Raw genomic sequence first — 18,893 nt, 5'->3', positions numbered from 1 at the left:
GGAGAAAGGCACTAAAAGTAAGTTTTAAAGTAATATGTATTTGATGCATTTCTTTCTCTTTCATATACAACTCAATTTTTAAAGCAAAATAGTTACATATAATATAGTGTTTTCCTATTTTCACCTAACATTATATTATGAATCCTTTAAGGTTATTTATAGTTCTTTGAAAATAACTTTAAGTCTGTATATTACAGGGGCTATTCCCCAATTCATGTCACAATTATCCTTTATTTAGGTAAGTATAACATATCACTATTATAATTACTGTATGATGAAACATTTCACTAATGTAAATAGTGCTGTGATAACACCCTCACACATAAAACACTGTACACATCTCTATCTCTATGGTAAAGATTCTTAGAATGGAAACTGTTGGATCAGAAGCATAAACTTTTAAAGACTCTTGGATACACATAAAATAGCTTTCCAGAAAGTCAGCACACATTCACATTTGTTTCTCTATTAAATTCCTGGATACATTGCTTATCACTGATTTTTTTAAAAATTCACCTTAGGGCTTCCCTGGGTGGCGCAGTGGTTGAGAGTCCGCCTGCCGATGCAGGGGACACGGGTTCGTGCCCTGGTCTGGGAAGATCCCACATGCCACGGAGCGGCTGGGCCCATGAGCCATGGCCGCTGAGCCTGCGCGTCCGGAGCTTGTGCTCCGCAGCGGGAGAGGCCACAGCAGTGAGAGGCCCGCACACCGCAAAAAAAAAAAAAAAAAATTTCTCCTTCATGTGGAAGGGGGATTTACAAGTATATTTTCTCTGGCAGTTTAAGGAAGAGTGAGTGATGTGCACATCTGGCAGCAGTAATAATAATGCCTTATAACTGGGTCATGGTCACCTTCCTACTCTTATTTAGCTTCTCACAATAACCCTATAACGTGGATACTATTGTCTCGATTAAAGCTGGGAGACAACCTCAAGGAAGTTAACACTGAAACAGCCCATTTATTAAAGTTCTTCTCAGGAATTACCATGAAAACTCTCAAGACTCTGGTTAAGAGAAAGTAGCTGATAAAAGAGCTGTTTCATTTTTTTCCTTCTTTCTTTCCAGCCAGTGTGCAATTTGACAGGCAGCCCTTCGTGAAAGGAGCTGGACTGAAGTGTTTCACCCGTATCAGTCTCAAACCACCTCACTTGGAAACTAAACGAATTCACGCGGGCAGACAACCGATGGAGCTGTAAAAAGCCTACTCACATCACAGACGGATACGATAGCCGAGCCATAGTTTTCTTCTTTATTCAGAAGAGTACCCGCATTATTGTATGACATGGTCATTCGTGTGCAATGGCTACTCTTTTAACACAGTGTTGGAGGTGAGGCAGGTGGAAACAGTAGTTGTCTTTGAGATGGGTGTCCAGAATGGGGTACTGATTAAAATACTGTAGCTGGTTAAAAATGACAAATTCTTACCTTAACTATTAACCCTTTCGAGTCCACCAACCATATCTTCTTCATGGCTTTCTCCTTTGGTAAACCTTCTTTCTCCATGGCCATAACAATCAAGTGCGCAATCCCCAAGGCAGCCTTAAAAACAAAAATGTTTCATGTTGTTCCACATAATCCCTTATCAAGAGTCACATTTTACCTCATTTCGTCACTGTGAACAAGGAAGTACAAAATGGCTCTGTTGACCGAAAGAGCTATATTCTTCACTTGTACTGGGAGTGAAGTAGTTTTGTCACATTTGGGTTCTGCTAAATGACAATTATTTACTCTTTTTATTACAACAGAATCACTATTATGCTGCTTTATACTGAGCCACAGATAAACCAGTGATATCCTTGGTTGTTAGCATCTTTAACCCTGTTCATACAATTAAGATTTCCTCTAATAAGAAAATATTGAATTTAAAATAATGAACTGCTCAACCTTGCTTATGAGACTGTATTGCTTATTGTTCAGTTCAAGCTCTGCTAACTGAATTGGAAGAATGAAGCCTGGTCATTTGGATGAGAACTTGACCAATTAGGCAATAAAATGGAACACTTAAAATATGTGTTCCCGAGCATTTATTTACTCTCTTAATTTGGACAAAGAAAGTACTGTGAGATTTCTTGCAAGATTAAAGGAAACAACTCCTTTGGTATATGATAAATTTGGAGATGATCTGTGAAATTTCCAAAACCTTTTCAGGGACAAACAAGGGCCAGTTTTGAATCATCCAACCATGAATACCTCTCTCCTGCTGAGTACCAAGAACCGGCCTGTGGCATTTGGAACCCTTTGGAAATTTAAAGAAGTTTACTAAAATTAAGTACAGCATGTAACAATTCACAGAAATAAAAAAAATCAAATTTTAATGAGCTGTAATTTAACCTTGATTTTTATTCTGATATGAAAATAAATTTGTGACTTACACCCTGAATTCTTTCACATGTTTATGTCTTGTAAGTTTTAGCTTCATGTATTTTGCTTTATTTTAAGAACAAGTAAAATCAAACCCAAGACAGTATACACAGTTTCTTCCAGTGTAATACATTTATTCATAATCATATTAAATTTGAAAATTTAAGGCTTCTTAAAATATGTATAGCCACGAAGCATTTCCCCATTTATTACATTCTATAATTCTAAAAAGATTTTGGCAGTTTTCTCACAAGAAGCTCAAACTAAATTGACATTTTAATTTCTATTTTGGGGGTGAATTATTATAACGAGTCTAATTTTCTTCTTTCAAATGATTAACCCATAGAAAAAGAGAACAGTTGGCAGTATTCCTGCCAACTCTTTCCAACAATTTTAAATGTTTTAGTTCTTTTGCATGTGAATGGTTATACTGCATGATGAATCTTCAATTCAAAATATTTTTTCTAAGAAACTTCTATATAGTTATGAATGTGCACATTGAATTGTGAATCAAGTTAAGAAAATTTTGGTATGTGACACTGGAGGATACTAAAAGTTAGCATCGGCTATAATAGCTTAAATACTTAAAGGTTTCTATATATAATTAGTCATACATTGGAAACTTTTTTGGTTCCTGCATGGCACCTTAAATATGCCTAACAAAAACCCACGGCAACATCTGATAATCTTACAAATTGAAAACTGTGAAAATATCTCTATGCCTCTAAAGTCTCCTGTGAAAAATTAATATGCCTCAATACTTAATTTGAAGAATCTTTCAGTAAAACCTATAGTTTCAATAAACTAAAAATTTGAGAGACTACCTCAAACTTCAAATTCATGAGTAATTAGAATGAATGTTATGTTCACTACTGTAGGAGAACGTAAGCCCTACATAAGGCAGGTACCTCTCCAGCTCCTTGGAATAGTATTGTTTGATCAGACAGCTTATTCTTGGTTATTCGAAGGGCTGCAAGGATGCCAGCAACTGCGACAGATGCCGTTCCTGCAACAAGAAACACCCTGAGCAATCCTCACATGGGCGCTGCTGTATCCCGAATCCCAAGTCTCAAACTGATACTCATGTCTTGAAATCATCACACAACAGGTTAACTGGTGCAGAAAAGGAACCTGCGGTTGTCTGACCCCACGCTTGCATTTGACGTGAAATTCTCAGGCTACTGACATCTGTCTTTTAAGACAGCAACTTACGACTGTTGAAAACTTTCCAAAAAAGGAGGTTCTGTGGCTGAATTTGGTGATGCAGTGACTAAGAACCTGCTGGAGAGGATGTGGAGAAGAGGGAACCCTCCTACACTGTTGGTGGGAATGTAAGTTGGTGCAGCCACTGTGGAAAACAGTATGGAGGTTCCTCAGAAAACTAAAAATAGAGCTACCATAGGATCCAGCAATCCCACTCCTGGGCATATATCCAGAAAAAACTATAATTCAAAAAGATTCATGCACCCCTATGTTCCTAGCAGCACTATTCACAATAGCCAAGACATAAAAACAATCTAAATGTCCACTGACAGAAGAATGGATAAAGAAGGTGTGGTATATATGTATATACAACGGAATATTACTCGGCCACAAAAAAGAATGAAATAATGCCATTTGCAGCAACATGGATGCAACCAGAGATTATCATACTAAGTGAAGTAAGTCAGAAAGAGAAAGACAAATATCATATGACATCACTTATATATGGAATCTAAAAAAATGATACAAATGAAGTTATTTACAAAACAGAAATAGAGTCACAGATGTAGAAAACAAAGTTATGGTTCCCAGGGGGGAAAGGTGGAGGGAGAAGGATAAATTAGGAGTGGGAGGCTGGGTTTAGCAGATGTAAGCTTTTATATATAGGATGGATAAACAACAAGGTCCTACTGTATAGCACAGAGAACTGTATTCAATATCCTATGATAAACCATAATGGAAAAGAATATTTTAATAAAAGAATGTATATATATGCAAACTGAATCACTTTTCTGCACAGCAGTAGTTAACACAACATTGTAAATCAACTATACTTCAATTTTAAAATAAATAGATAGATAGATAAATAGATCAATAAATAAAAAAGAACATGGGGTTTGGATTCTTAGGTGGATTTCCAGCTCAACCTGTTTACTAGCTGAATGAATTTAGAGAAATCATTGTGTTTAACAGTTTGCTCAGCTGTGAAATCACTGTATTATATGCTATCAAAAAATACTAAGTGCTATTAGAAAATTTAAATGTTTTAATTTTCAACTGGAAAAATTAACAGTTAATAGCAACGAAAAACTGATGTTGGTGCAGTCTTTAATCAGCTTCCTACCTATGATAAATCACTGATGAATCCCAAAGACACTGGACAAAATTAATGTAAAAATCATTTAGGATAAAAACTGAGCTTTCCTCATCATGCCTCATGGTAGTAGAAACTTCACCAGTTCTAATTTTATTACTTTGCCATATAAGCTTTCACAGATCACAGAGCAGTTCTTTTGCTTTGAACATAATTACATGGCTCAATTCCTTCATGGTTCACGTCTGAAATATAACTCTGAAGCTTCCTGCAGTACCTCCCTGTTGTATCTACAATTTACTCCTCTAAAGTAACATTCTACCTATGATTCCTAGATCACTCAGCTGGGTAGTAAAGCCTAGTGAAACTTTAAACACTCTCATTTAGTTAAAAAAATAAACCAAAAAACATAGATTAGAATAGGTTTGAAGAGTGACACAATGATGAAGCGTTATGTATGCCAAATACCAAAGATGCATTAAACATTGCACCATCAGTAGATTTGTTCTTTTGAATCTTTTGGTTGTTTGCTTCTTTCTTATAGAATTTGGTAGTCACAAATAAGATCACAATAAATGATTAATTATTGAAGAGCTGTGTGTCTCTTGCATGTTTTTTATTTAGGAACACAAATATAAAATGCTTGCAATTTTGAGCCGCCATGCTACACATTATGAATTGCAATTAAGTCACACATCACACAAAGGTCACTCTTCTATATATTATTTATGATGAAAGCCTGTGTAAAAATAAGGCGCTGATCTACGTAAGAAAGATACCATGGCAGGTTTAGAATGGTATTTGCTTCATACAACAAGATAGATTGACTAGAGTTGTTAAACAGATGAAAAGAGAATTTTAATTAGAGAGGTACAGCTATCCAGACACTAGATGAACACTTACTCACAAATAGCATCTCAAACTGTCTCTACATTGGCCAGAAGTTTGGATTTAAGGGACTCTAAGCTCCCTTCCAACTCTGAGATTCTGTAACTTGAAGGGTCTCTACAGATTCTACCAGCACCCCAAGATTTAACCAGCTGAAGAGTCAAAGTTGAAGTATCGTCAACAATCACTGTGTCTATACTATTGTTTTGATTTTTAAATAGAATTGGGCATTTAAGGATAGACAGAATAAAATATTCCAAAAGATACTAGCTATAATGTGTGATATTTTTATATGGTTATGCTACATCATTCTGCACTAAAACTCAAAATGTTTTAAGTTCAGACATATTACCCCAAATAAGGCAAAATAAGTCTCTATCTACACTGGATATCAGAGCCTTATATTTAAAAGTATATTTTATGGGGATTCCCTGGTGATGCAGCGGTTAAGAATCCACCTGCCAATGCAGGAGACATGGGTTCGAGCCCTGGTCCGGGAAGATCCCACATGCCGCGGAGCAACTAAGCCCGTGCGCCACAACTACTGAGCTTGCTCTCTAGAGCCCACGTGCCACAACTACTGAAGCATGCGCGCCTAGAGCCCGTGCTCCGCAACAAGAGAAGCCCCCACTCGCCGCAACTAGAGAAAACCTGCGCACAGCAACGAAGACCCAACGCAGCCAAAAATAAATAAATAAATTTTTAAAATATATTTTATAATATTTCCCGAGGACATAATGAAACATCTAAACTTCTCTTTACAGAATTAATTAACAAAATTAGAAATATTTAGCACTACCAAAAGGTGAACTTGAACATGATTCTTCTACATAACCTGGTCCTACCGCCTGATACTGCCTTGATTTAAATTTCATTGCAGTCAAGGGAGTAAATGTGGCAAGTTGATATTACATAAAAATGTGAGTCTCCACATTAAATTGTTCCAAAGTAACTTCTGCTTTGAGATTGAAAACTAAACTTTTAGGAAATCAAAGACAGGTTAAAGTTTATCTTTGTACTATCACTTTTAAAGAGTACTTAACATTTAACATTGTTAGCGAGATACTAAAGGGTCAATCTTAGAAGTGTAGAAACTTCTATTGTCTTTGTGTACATTACAACTTTAACATTAAGTCACCATTTATGCTGTCCCTTTGCTGTGGTTATTAAATATCAGTCTTACCTTTTATCAAAGAATCACTTCTACTAATGCAATTCATTTATTAAATCTGATTAGACTTACTATATAAAACGAGTAGAGAAGACTTATGTATAATCCAATTATTACAGTGCTTTACTAGATAAATAGATCAGGTGAAGAACAAGAACTAGAGGCAGGAGGAGGATGAATAAATGTGTTTAAGCACACAGACTGAGGCGTTTAGGGCACCTACCCCGGTCCTGAGGGGTGAATGTGAGAGGTCCTGGGCACCTACCCCGGTCCTGAGGGGTGAATGTGAGAGGTCCTGGGCACCTACCCCGGTCCTGAGGGGTGAATGTGAGAGGTCCAGGGTACCTACCCGGGTCCTGAGGGCCTGAGTGTAGGAGGCACCAAGTACCTCTGGAAGTGGGGATAAAGGGGAGGATACACACAGGAAGCTGCTCAAAAATCTGTTAAGAAGTTGTCTGAACCCAGATCCACTTCCCTCTCCTGTCGGCACACAGTTGACTCTCCCACACCCTGGAGGTTTAGAAAGAAACTAGAGGTTTCTTTTCTTTTTTTTTTTTTTTTGCAGTACGCGGGCCACTCACTGTTGTGGCCTCTCCGGTTGCAGAGCACAGGCTCTGGACGCGCAGTACGCGGGCCACTCACTGTTGTGGCCTCTCCGGTTGCAGAGCACAGGCTCTGGACGCGCAGGCTCAGCGGCCATGGCGCACGGGCCCAGCCGCTCCGCGGCATGTGGGATCTTCCCGGACCGCGGCACAAACCCGTGTCCCCTGCATCGGCAGGCGGACTCTCAACCACTGCGCCACCAGGGAAGCCCCTAGAGGTTTATTTTCTAAAGAGGGTCTCCGGACTGTAAGGCACCAGACATAATTGTAAGGTTCCAGGGATAATGGGTGCAATGGTACCATACTCAAAATAAGAAAGACTAAATGAAAGTTTATTCTTTCCCTACTTGGCTTGAAAAATACTGGGAGAAAGTTGACACTGGCAGGAATAATAAATAATATAATAATAAATATGTCACCTATAATCCCATTGTCTAGGTACTGTAGTTTTCAACATTCTGATGTGCATTCTTACAAGTTCTTTCTCTACCTGATATATGCAAATTCAAGAAAACTTTACAGAAAAATATTTCATGGGAATAGAATCTAAAAAAGAGTGGATATATGTATATGTATAACTGATTCATTTTGCTGTACATCTGAAACTAACCCCACATTGTTAATCAACTATATTCCAATAAAAATTAATTTTAAAAAATCTCATGCCATGCTTATTATTTTAACATACTTATTTAACATATTTTTATCACCTAAAAATATTCTGTGACTATCTTACCATATCAATAATATATTTTAAAATATTATTTTGTATAGTCGTAATATCCTATAGGATGAACCTGTGATAACTTATTTAACCAAACCTGTATCTTTGGGTATTTAGAGGCTTTCTGATTTTTGCCATTAAACATAACATCACAATAAATATCTTTATCTGAATAGACATTTTTCCAGAGAAGACATACAAATGGGCAAGACCTCACTAACCATCGGGGGAATGCCATTCAAAACCAGAATGGGGTATTACCGCACACCTGTTTGAATGGCTATTATCAAAAAGACAAGGGACCCTCCTGTAATTTGCTACAGGATGCATTTCCCAAATTGCAATTCCTCTGCTCTTCCTGAATAAACTTAATTTCTGGTATTAAAAAAAAAAAGACAAAAAATAACACATGTTGTCAAGGATGTAGAAAAAAAAGAACCCTGGTGCACTGTTGGTGGGAATGTAAATTGGTGCAGCCCCTATGTGTTTTCTGAAAACATTATGGAGGTTCCTCAAAAAATTAAAACTAGAATTACTATGTGACCCAGCAATTCCACTTCTGCGTATTTCTCTGCAGGAAACAAAATCACCGTCTTGAAAAGATACATGCACCCCTATGTTCACTGTAGCATTATTTACAATTGCCAAGACGTGGAACCAACCCAAGTGTCCAATGACAAATGAATGGGTAAAGAAAATGTGAAGTAGATATATATATATGAATATTATTCAACCACTAAAAGGTAAGAAATTCTATCTTTTGTGACAACAGGGATGAACCGTGAGGGCATTATGCTAAGTGAAACAAGTCAGACAGTGAAAGACAAATACTCTATCTCCCTTATATGTGGAATCTAAAACAAAAAACAAACACACAGATACAGGGAACAGACTGGTGGCAGTTGTACAAAATGGGTACAGGGAATCAAAAGGCACAGACTTCCAGTTAGAAGATAAATAAGTTCTGGGGGTGTAATGTACATCATGGTGACTAAGTTAATAATACTATATTGTACATTGAAAGTTGGCACAAGAGTAGATCTTCAAAGTTCTTATCACAAGAAAAAAAGAATTTGTAACTATGTGTGGTGACAGATGTTAACTTATTGTGGTGATCATTTAGCAATACATACGTGTATCAAACCATTAAGCTGTACACCTAAAATTAATACAGTGTTATATGTCAATTACATCTCATTTTGAAAATAAACAAATATTTAAACTAACTAGCTAAATATCCCTGTATATTTGTTTTGCACACCTTCGTCTGCAGAGGATAAATTTCTAAAAACAGAATTCTTGGATCAAAGATCTGCATAATATTAAGATCTGTGACATGTATTGCCACCCCAAGAGTTGTACCAATTTATATTCCCAACATCAATGTACAAGAGTGTTCATTTTCCTAAAGCATCATTAACAGTTGGGATTACAATAAAAATCTTTGCCGGCTTGATACAGAAAATGAGTTTGTCATCTGCTGTTTAATACGCTTTTTAAAACTTGGTGTGGTTAAACTTTAAAACATGTTTTCAGGCCAATGGTATTCCTTCATTTGTGAAATGTCTGTTCTACCATGTCTGACTTTGATCTTTTCAATTATCAAGGCATTTGGTATAAGATTAGGCTACATTTACCTTATTTTTAAAAATCCTAACAAGCTAGTTCATTATGGCAAAAATTTCTATGTAAATTACTTAGAATGTCAAGTTAGAGAATAGCTATTCCAGAGAGGGTATTATGGGAAGAAAAATCTCTTTTTGCAGCTGATTTTTTTTTTTTTTTTTTTTTTTTGCGGTACGCGGGCCTCTCACTGTTGTGGCCTCTCCCACTGCGGAGCACAGGCTCCGGACGCGCAGGCTCAGCGGCCATGGCTCATGGGCCCAGCCGCTCTTCGGCATGTGGGATCCTCCCGGACCGGGGCACGAAGCCGTGTCCCCTGCATCGGCAGGCGGACTCTCAACCACTGCACCACCAGGGAAGCCCTGCAGCCGATTTTAAAGACCAAAGGATGAGACCTTATTCTTTTGATCTGAATTTGTTGAATTCTGATGGTCTCCAGATTATATTATTAAATCTCCATTTCTGTTTTCTTTCTTTTTCTTAAAATTCTTTTTTTTTTTATGTGGACCATTTTTAAAGTCTTTATTGCATTTGTTACAATATTGCTTCTGTTTTATGTTTTGGGTTTTTGGTCGCGAGGCATGTGGGATCAAACCCGCACCCCCTGCATTGGAAGGTGAAGTCTTAACCACTGGACCGCCAGGGAAGTCCCGTAATTTCCATTTCTTAATAGCTAATTTGCACACTTCTTCTAGTTAGCAATAATTTATAATTAGAATGCATTAAGGTCTAAATAAATTTTGAACTAAAATCTCTATCATTTAAGATTATTTTAGATCATTAATATAGTAGAATTTAAGTATTTTTAAAAATCAAATACTTTTCATAAAATGCTAATAAATTTAAATAACACATCTGTTAAAAAAAAAAAAGAAAGAAAGAAAGAAAGTTCCCCCAAAGGCCCAGTGTAAAAGCATTTATTTACATGGTAAGGCTGTAATAGTTATGTAATTATTTTTGTTGGCACTAGAATGCAATTTCTATGCCCACGGTGAGGAAAGTATGACATCTATGGGCAAAATAGTAAAAACATAAGGTTAAAAAGGTAAAATAGAAACATATGGGGAAGATGTGTCACTAAGGACACTATTTTGGTATGGAGAAAGCACAAAACAGTTTGGTCATTTCTAGTCAGAACCCCAATAACTTGCCACAAGTTTTGTCTAGTCAGAGATTAGACCCATTTTTCTCAAACGTAACTTTCTGTTGGCTAAGGCAGTAGGACCCTAAAATGTGGAAATATGTAGACTGTGTGTGTGCAGATTATACTTTAGGCAGATTAGCTGAGGTGAAAACTAGTTATTTAAGGCTCCATAGGGGTGATCTGCTGGGGGAAATGTTCCGCTGTGGATTCTCAGGGCAGCTCCACATGCAGTGCTCTTGGCTTGGCCTGGCATCTGCCTCAGATTTCCTGTGCTCCTGACTTTAATGCTGATGCAGCCCAAGCCTTGACCCCTAAATTCTTGGCCACAGTTGACAGAAATGCTGACCCTAATTCCTAATTGCTCATTTTGTTTGATGATTTGGATTTAGCGTTCTTTTCCCTAAACTGAACTCTGATACCTATTTATTCTGTAAAATGATTCAAAACCGTGCAATACCGGTCTTTAACGTCTATACAGACATTTCTGTGAGACCCACAAAATCAAAAGATATAGACTATTAAAGAAAGGACAGGACAGTTTCGTTCAACAGTTCACTGGTGGCTACTTTAGAGACTACTACAAAATGAACTGATAAGTGACTTACAGACACTGATCTACAAAGCCTATGTCTGTAGCATCAGAGGCACTCTATCATTATATATTATATCTTCAAGTTAGGGTTCTAGCACATTAAAATTAGACTGTCTTCATTTCCTTTCTGAAATCTGAAATTCTTATAAATAAACACTCAAAAAAATGAATACAAAAAGAAGAAAATGAAGTTGAAATAACATAAGGATCTTTGTCATGAAGATGGCAATAAAGTAATAATGTAATTAACATCACAAAGGATTTTAGGAAAAGAAAGAGTGGACCAATTCCGTTAGTGTGCCTCAAAACGTAAAAAGAGACTCCTTATCTTTAAATACACTATATTCACATAGCTATGTTATACTAAAGAACTTAAGCATAGTCAATTTTAAAAATTATAAAGTATATTTCAGTTGATAGTATTCTCACAAATAACTATTTTGTCCACAATATAAACTCTGCGAGAGAAATATTATCATCCTCATTTTACATGTAAGCTTTTCTTTCACCACCTCATTTCCAATGGCATTCATCTTACTCCACTTTGGCTACATTCCTCCTAAGTTTCATCTTGGTTCATCTCTCAGAACTAATCCTTCTTGGAAGAACTACATTAGAATACCTCACTCATCATGGTCGCAATCTCCTACCTTTCCAGTTCTTTACTCAATTATCCCCATTATACCTATTGTTTAATTTCATGGGAATCTAGCCCTTTGGCCCTATCCACTCATCCTTATATCTTCACTTCCTTTTCTATCCAGCTTAGTGCTATGGTCATACTTTAACCTTAACTCTTATCCCGTTGTCCTTTCTCTGCACAAATACATAAAATACCCAGCATAGATAAACCCAACTGACCATCCTGGCCTTGCCTACTCCTAAGCTCTTGCACTCAAGCTGCTCAGCCTGGGGTCATGGTATGTTTGTGCTTTTCAACTTCAGTGGACCCTCAGCACCACTACTGAATCCTTTTGTGTTTCATGGTCAGATGGCTCTCTAGTTCTCTACAGCAGTTCTTTCAAATTCCCTTTACCCTCATCAAACTTCTAATCCTCTCATTTCCAAAGGAAAAAATAGAAGCTATTATATAACTTCCTGCCATAGATGAGAAATTAAAACTCAGAGAGGTGAAGTCAATTGATCAAAGTCCACAGCCAATGAAGAAGGAGCAAAGCGAGTCAGTCTGACCCCAGAGTTCTTAACATCTATATGTTATAATGCCTCTCATTTTCTCATTCTTAGTTACTGCTTTCCCATTCTACCAGTTCTTCAAGGCAAACACCTAGGCTCTATCCTTGGCCATTTCCTCACCCTCATCATCAACAGCTACTCATCTATTTTTTAGTCTTGACTGGCATTTTCCCAGAACCAGGCACCATCACCATGCACTTGGACTACAGCAACAGCCTTTAGGTTTGCTCCCAATGAATCTGGTCTCTACACTGAAAACAGTGAAAGGGTTCTCTCCAAAATGCACGCCTACCTTAGCCAACCTAATTCCTTAGTTCGACCCTCACCAATTCTTTTTAGACCAGAGGTTGCCAAACTCTTTCTGTACATGGCCAGATAGTAAGTATTTTAGGGTTTGCGGTCACATGATGTCTGCCCCAGACTTACAAAAGCAATCATAAATAATACATAAACAAATGGGCATGGCTGTGTGGCAAGAAAACTTTACAAAAACAGACAGTGGGCTGGATTTGGCCCATAGGCTGTAGTTTGCTAACTCCTGTTTTGGACGTGTTACAGTCATTCATTTCATTAACATTAAGTACCTTCTATGGGCTGGGCACTGTATTAATGACAATGTGATGAACAAAACAGACATATTCTTGTCCTTCACAGAGCTTAAAGTTTAGTGGGGAGGGAGATATTAATTTTTTTAATTACATAAATAGATAGAACTGTTTCTGTGATAAGTTCAACAAAGGAAAAATAAGTAGGGCTATGCAAGCCTATGATAGGTAGATTTGACTTAGCACAAGGATCCAGAAGATTCTCCTGAGGAATGTCATGATTGAGAAGAGATTTGAAGAGGGGAGGGAAGAGTATTCTAGGAGGATGAATCAGCATTTGAATAGACCCTGTGACAGGAAGAAGTCTGGCTTATGTTTGGACCTGAAAAAGACGGTGATGGCTAGAATGGCAAAAAAAAAAAATGAGGTTGGAGAGACAGGTAGGGACCAGACCATGCATTTTGGACCATATTTATGACTTTCACCTTTCATCTTAAGTGCAATGGAAAACCATTCAAGTATTTTATGGAACGGATGATATGACTAGATATCTACGGCAAAAAGAAAACTTTGGCTTGTCACAAAATTCTCAGCTCCTATGTCTACATCTGGCAAACTGCAGTCATACTATGGAGAGAACACATAAGAAGGGGAAGCAACAGTAAATGTGGACGGATTTCTTAGAAAATGCCCATTATTTAGGAGAGGTAAACCTAAGGTAACTTACCTTAGGTTAATGGAGAGGAATCTGTGGAAGAGACAGACTTTTACAACAGAAAATCAGGAGGATGAGTGATGGAGTGTATTTGGCAGGGAGAGATGAAGAAGAGAGAGACATCAGGAATTCACGGAGAAGGAGAACACACGAAGAAGGCTGAGGTTGGTGGGGAAATAAGAGTTTGATGGTGGGGAGGTTGAGTATGAGATAACTTTGAGACATCCCAGAGGAAATTTTAAATAACCAGATGGGTATATGGACCCGGAATTCAAAGAAGTCTGGGCTGAATATATAAATCTGCTAGTGGGATGGGTGGCCTTGCAGTATATACCTAAGATATAATAGAACAAAGAGAAAAGGGCCTGGGACTGAGTGTTGCAGTGTTCTGGCATTTAATAGCTAGTCAGAGAGGGATGAACCTGGAAAAAAAAAAGGGTGAAAATTCAAAGAGGTAGGAAGCAAGTCAGCAGGGGCATGTGACACGGAAGTTGACGGAAGAGAGTATTTCAAGGAAGACAGTGGGGTCTACAATGTTAAATGCTGCTGAGAATCCAAGTAAGGTCAACCCTGAAAAATGTTCACTGCGATGAGTGGAATGGAAGCCATTTGTGATCTTCTTTCAGGTTGCCAGAACTTACTATGGTCTTCCTCCTTTGGATCTCTGCCTGCGCTTTTATTCTACCTGCCCTTCATGAAACAGGAAGAGTAAGATTCTCATTGGAAGGTTTCGGATTTGGGGAGGTGGGTTGGTGCAGGGGGGGGTGGATCTAGAGAGAGTTGCAAAAAAAGGCTTAGTGAGAAACAGAATAAGTAACTTAGACAAAAGCTGGTAGCCAAGCATCTACAATCAGGCAAAGACAAACAGGAAACCGCGGCACACACTGTATACAAAGGCAGCTTCTGCTGGGGTAAAGCTCAGAAACTGTGACTGATCTCTAAGCTCAGAAAACTGACGGAGATGAAGGCTGAAGAGAGAAAAATATCCAGTCTTCACTTTAAACAATGAATAATATATTTTCATACATTTTATTCCTTGTTTAGCCATAATCACTGGGGGGTTATCAGATTTTAGGGCACCTGTTCTCTAGCTCACACGTAATATGGTACATTCTGAAGTCACAGAGTACTTTTCTCAAATACGTAAAATTAAATGAGAAATAACGTGTGAAATCATCAAGCATGATCCCTGGCATTTAACCGGTATCCAGTGCAAATTTACTGAATTTGAATCATTATAAAATTACAAACTAATATCAGGACATGTTGGTCTTGATCTACATGCAGTGAAAATCTGATTACCTTGAATATCATCATTGAATGTGCAGTACTGGTTCTGATACTTTTTCAGGAGCCGAAATGCATTTATATTGGCAAAATCTTCAAACTGAATAAGGCAATTCATGCCATACCTATGGGACAAAATATTCACATTAGAAGAGGTTAATGAAATAACATTTAAAAATTAGACTATAGAAAAGGCAAAACATTATTTTCTTTTAAAGGTCCTATCTTGCTACTTAGTATAAATATATAATACAATGTCTGTTCAGTAAATATTTACTACATGCTTACTACAGGAAAAAGCATTGCGTTGGCACTGTGAAATACTACAAAGATGACAAAAATATGGTACCCTGCAGTCAAGGAATTTAAAAGTTAGTAGAAATTATTTTGAAATAAATGAAAAGTGCATGAAAAGTAATATGAAAGTGGTACAAACAAGGGATAACAGATGTTGAGAAGCCACATATCACTCCTGACTGGGGTTACAAACCAGGTAACAAATGAACTGAGTTTTAATCACGTCATGATTTCAAAAGTAGAGATGTAAGGTTCTACAAGCTGAGTAAACAGCAGAAGCAAAGTAACTGAAGTGAAAGTTAGGAGAGAAAAAAAATCATTCAAAAATTAGCAAGAAGCCCCATTTGGCTGAAATGTCGTGTTCGGTGCATGTAGGGGTGTAGTGAGAGACACGGTCAGAATTTTATGTTGGAAACCTTAAACATTCTAGCCTAGGATTCTGGTGTTTGTTCTATAGCCATAACCAAACACTGAAAAGCTTTGAGCTTTGAAGTATACAGCACAGATTTTTATTCCTGAAATTAACTTACTGGTTTGACCCTTTATTCTTATGATCATCTACGGCCTGTACATCCAAGACAAGGGAAATGAACACCATTGATACCCCAAGTATCTGAGAGTTGCCAGAGAAAGCCTCATAGCCATGGCCATCCTTGCCAGGTGATTTAGCGATGTATGGTCTCCAACCTCGGCTAGACTCCCACTGCTGCCATACTTATGATTCCTTTTCTTTGTCTTTGGTCAGCTTCCACTGCTATTGCACCCAAAGGCTATTCCTAATCTTCGCCAATCCTTTTAAATCCTGACCTCTTCACCTGTCTCCTACTTCCTGGCATAGTGAGGGCATAATGTGTGAGCTCCCTCAACTATTCTCCTCCCACCGCATCTCCCATCTCCCATCTCTACCTTTAGCGCTACCCTGCAGGCATCAGTCAACAAGGCGTTCCTCTTCCTGTTTAAGGTAACTCGCCGCTGCTGCCCGCGTTCCCAACACTTCCTCCTTAATTAGCTCCCTCTCTCCTATTTACAACTCCTTCTTCTGGACAAGTTCCTTCCTCTTTTTTGATAACTGACTTGGAGCTTCTCATCAGAGGGAAGAAGTTCCTTCTCCACCCCATGGTTTTCCTATCCTTTCCATTGAAGGTATATGAAATATTAGTTTACAGTTGACATTATTTCTCCATCCCCTGTCATTTACCTTCTGTCCTCACGACTCTGCTAAAATTGCTGCTCTAAAATTAGAATGTTTCCGAACTAAAAATCCAAGAAACACTGTTTCCCATCCCTAACTTACCAGGGCTCTTTGCTGCATTGCCACTAATTCTGTTTACCTTTTTCCCTTGAAGCTCTATTCCCTAGGCTTCTGTGATATCACGCTTTTCTGTGCCTTCTCCTAAACTACTGATCATTTCTTCTTCTTTCTCCCTTAGGGAGTTCTTAGCACTTAAACATTGGTGTTTCCCATGACTCTGTCCTTGGTCTACTACATGGTGTATGTGTGTGTGTGTGCGCGTCCGTCCGTCCTGACAGAATCTCAATCCTACTCATACTTTTAATCACCAATTATATACAGTGACTCCCAAAGGTATGTTTCTACTCTACTCCTGTGAATTCCAGACCTGTAAATCTCATGACCAGCTGGATAATTTCACTTGAACGTACCTCAAGTTGAAAAGTCCAAAATTAAACTCATTACATTTCCATAATACCCGTAAGTGCTCAGCAAATATTTGTTGGATGAATGTAATTTATAGACATTTCCTCATTTAATCTCATGGTGCAATTTTATAGATGAGGATAGCCTTGGGCACCAGGTAAACTGGGGAGGGGAGATCTGCACTCAAGTCTGCCTGATGATGTGGTAGAGCCTGACGTTTAAGCTAAGCTTTAAGTTTATGATCGATTCCTTTCTGTTATCCTGTAGGTTATTACATATACCTTTAAGTATATACCTTTGAACAACGCTGAGTTCTAAAACTAAAAATAAGGAGCTCTATAACAGAAAAGTTTTGTAAAATTTAATCAGAATAATAAACTAGTGAAAAGACTGACTAGTCTTTAGGGGTTATGTTTTGTTGCAAACCAACAGTTAACAGAAAGCTGCTAAGCATGGGTTTGGTTTTTTAACATTTATGATGGCCCTACCTCTTCGTGGTGAAGTCTGTCTCCTCAAGACTTAAACCAACACCTTCTTATAGATTATCTATTCTGTATTTCCAACCTAAATTGCTTATTGAAACTCAATCATCTTCACAGAACATTTCCAAAGTCAAGTAGGCTCTTGACTCTCAACTCCAACAATTTTTTTTCTATGATGGAAGCATATATTTCCATGTCTCAGAGACCCAAAGACTGAAGCTATTATTTTACTATTTCCTTTTTAACCCACCATATTCAGTTAATTACCATTTTCTATCATTTCAACTATTTAAATATTATCACAGCCAAAGAAATTAGTCTCGCTCCTGCTAGGACTGCAAAAAGTCTACTGGTCTCTGCTTCTCCTTGTCTCCCTCGAACATATGACATAGAGCCACCAAAGTTTTGTAAAACAATAACTTCCGCCAGCTACTCCCTTGCTCAAAATTCACAGAGTGGATTGCTCTGATGATGACGCTCAAATTCCTTAAACTCAAGGATCTATAATCACATTTTATCTTTTCAATTACCTTCTCTCTCCCTATATTGCAGGGTAAGTCCCTTCCCCACTGAACCACTTCTCTCCTCTCTCAAACACGCCATGTCCGTCTCCTTCCCATGTCTTTATTAATGCACTGCCATTGCAAATCACCGTCACTCTTGAATCGGCAAATATTTTCTATACCGGTTACGAGGGGTCTAAAACTACTAGCATGTAGATGTCTCATCAACTAGAGCCAAAGCTTCCTGAGAGACTTAAAACTCTTTCAGACAGTACTACTTCAGTAGAGAGAAGATCAAGTGAATATAATATGTAAGCAAAAATTTATTTCATTCAATAAGAATAATTGGTTCGGTTAATAATCTGTACTGCCGAATACTATGACTATCAGTTGCTTTGAATGAGCTGCATCAGAGTAGGTATTTCCCTTTATTTGCCCAAATTCCAGAAGTTCTAGTGTTTTGCGTTTTTCATACTAGTTCAAAAAAAGTATAATCTTTCTATTATTTAAATAGACATGACTTTTATTCTAGAATTTCTCTTTTATTTAGCAAGAAACAAAATCAAGTTCGTTTCATGTTACTTTTTAAAGAGTTGGCACTAAGTAGGTTATAGACGTTTTCAATATCAATAGTTTCTATTAACAGAGGTAAAAAGGTTAGCCTAGGCAAACCAAGATTTTTCAAAAAACTCATTTAGTGCTATAAGACGTTAACACATTTTTCTCTTTTGGTTGAATTCCCAAATACAAACAGGAATTTAAATCATGTAAATCACAGTTATTCTTATAATTTTTATTCATATTTATTTGCC

General features: G+C 37.6%; 1 protein-coding gene across 1 annotated transcript in view; it reads right to left on the bottom strand.

Annotated features, from left to right (window-relative positions):
* Positions 1–18,893, bottom strand: part of ME1 (malic enzyme 1) — a gene marked incomplete at its 5' end in the record, with an annotated part of 192,052 nt that overhangs the window by 28,926 nt on the left and 144,233 nt on the right. The window contains 3 exons of the mRNA XM_082855428.1: positions 1,426–1,539; positions 3,270–3,367; positions 15,158–15,267. Of these exons, the coding sequence (XP_082711554.1) occupies positions 1,426–1,539; positions 3,270–3,367; positions 15,158–15,267 (322 nt within the window). The remainder of the gene's footprint in view (positions 1–1,425; positions 1,540–3,269; positions 3,368–15,157; positions 15,268–18,893) is intronic.

Source organism: Leucopleurus acutus (genome assembly GCF_964270905.1).
Source record: "Leucopleurus acutus genome assembly, chromosome: 15".
NCBI classification, from domain to species: domain Eukaryota; kingdom Metazoa; phylum Chordata; class Mammalia; order Artiodactyla; family Delphinidae; genus Leucopleurus; species Leucopleurus acutus.
Note: the sequence above shows the minus strand (reverse complement) of the source record. Positions and strands in the feature narration are given on the sequence as shown.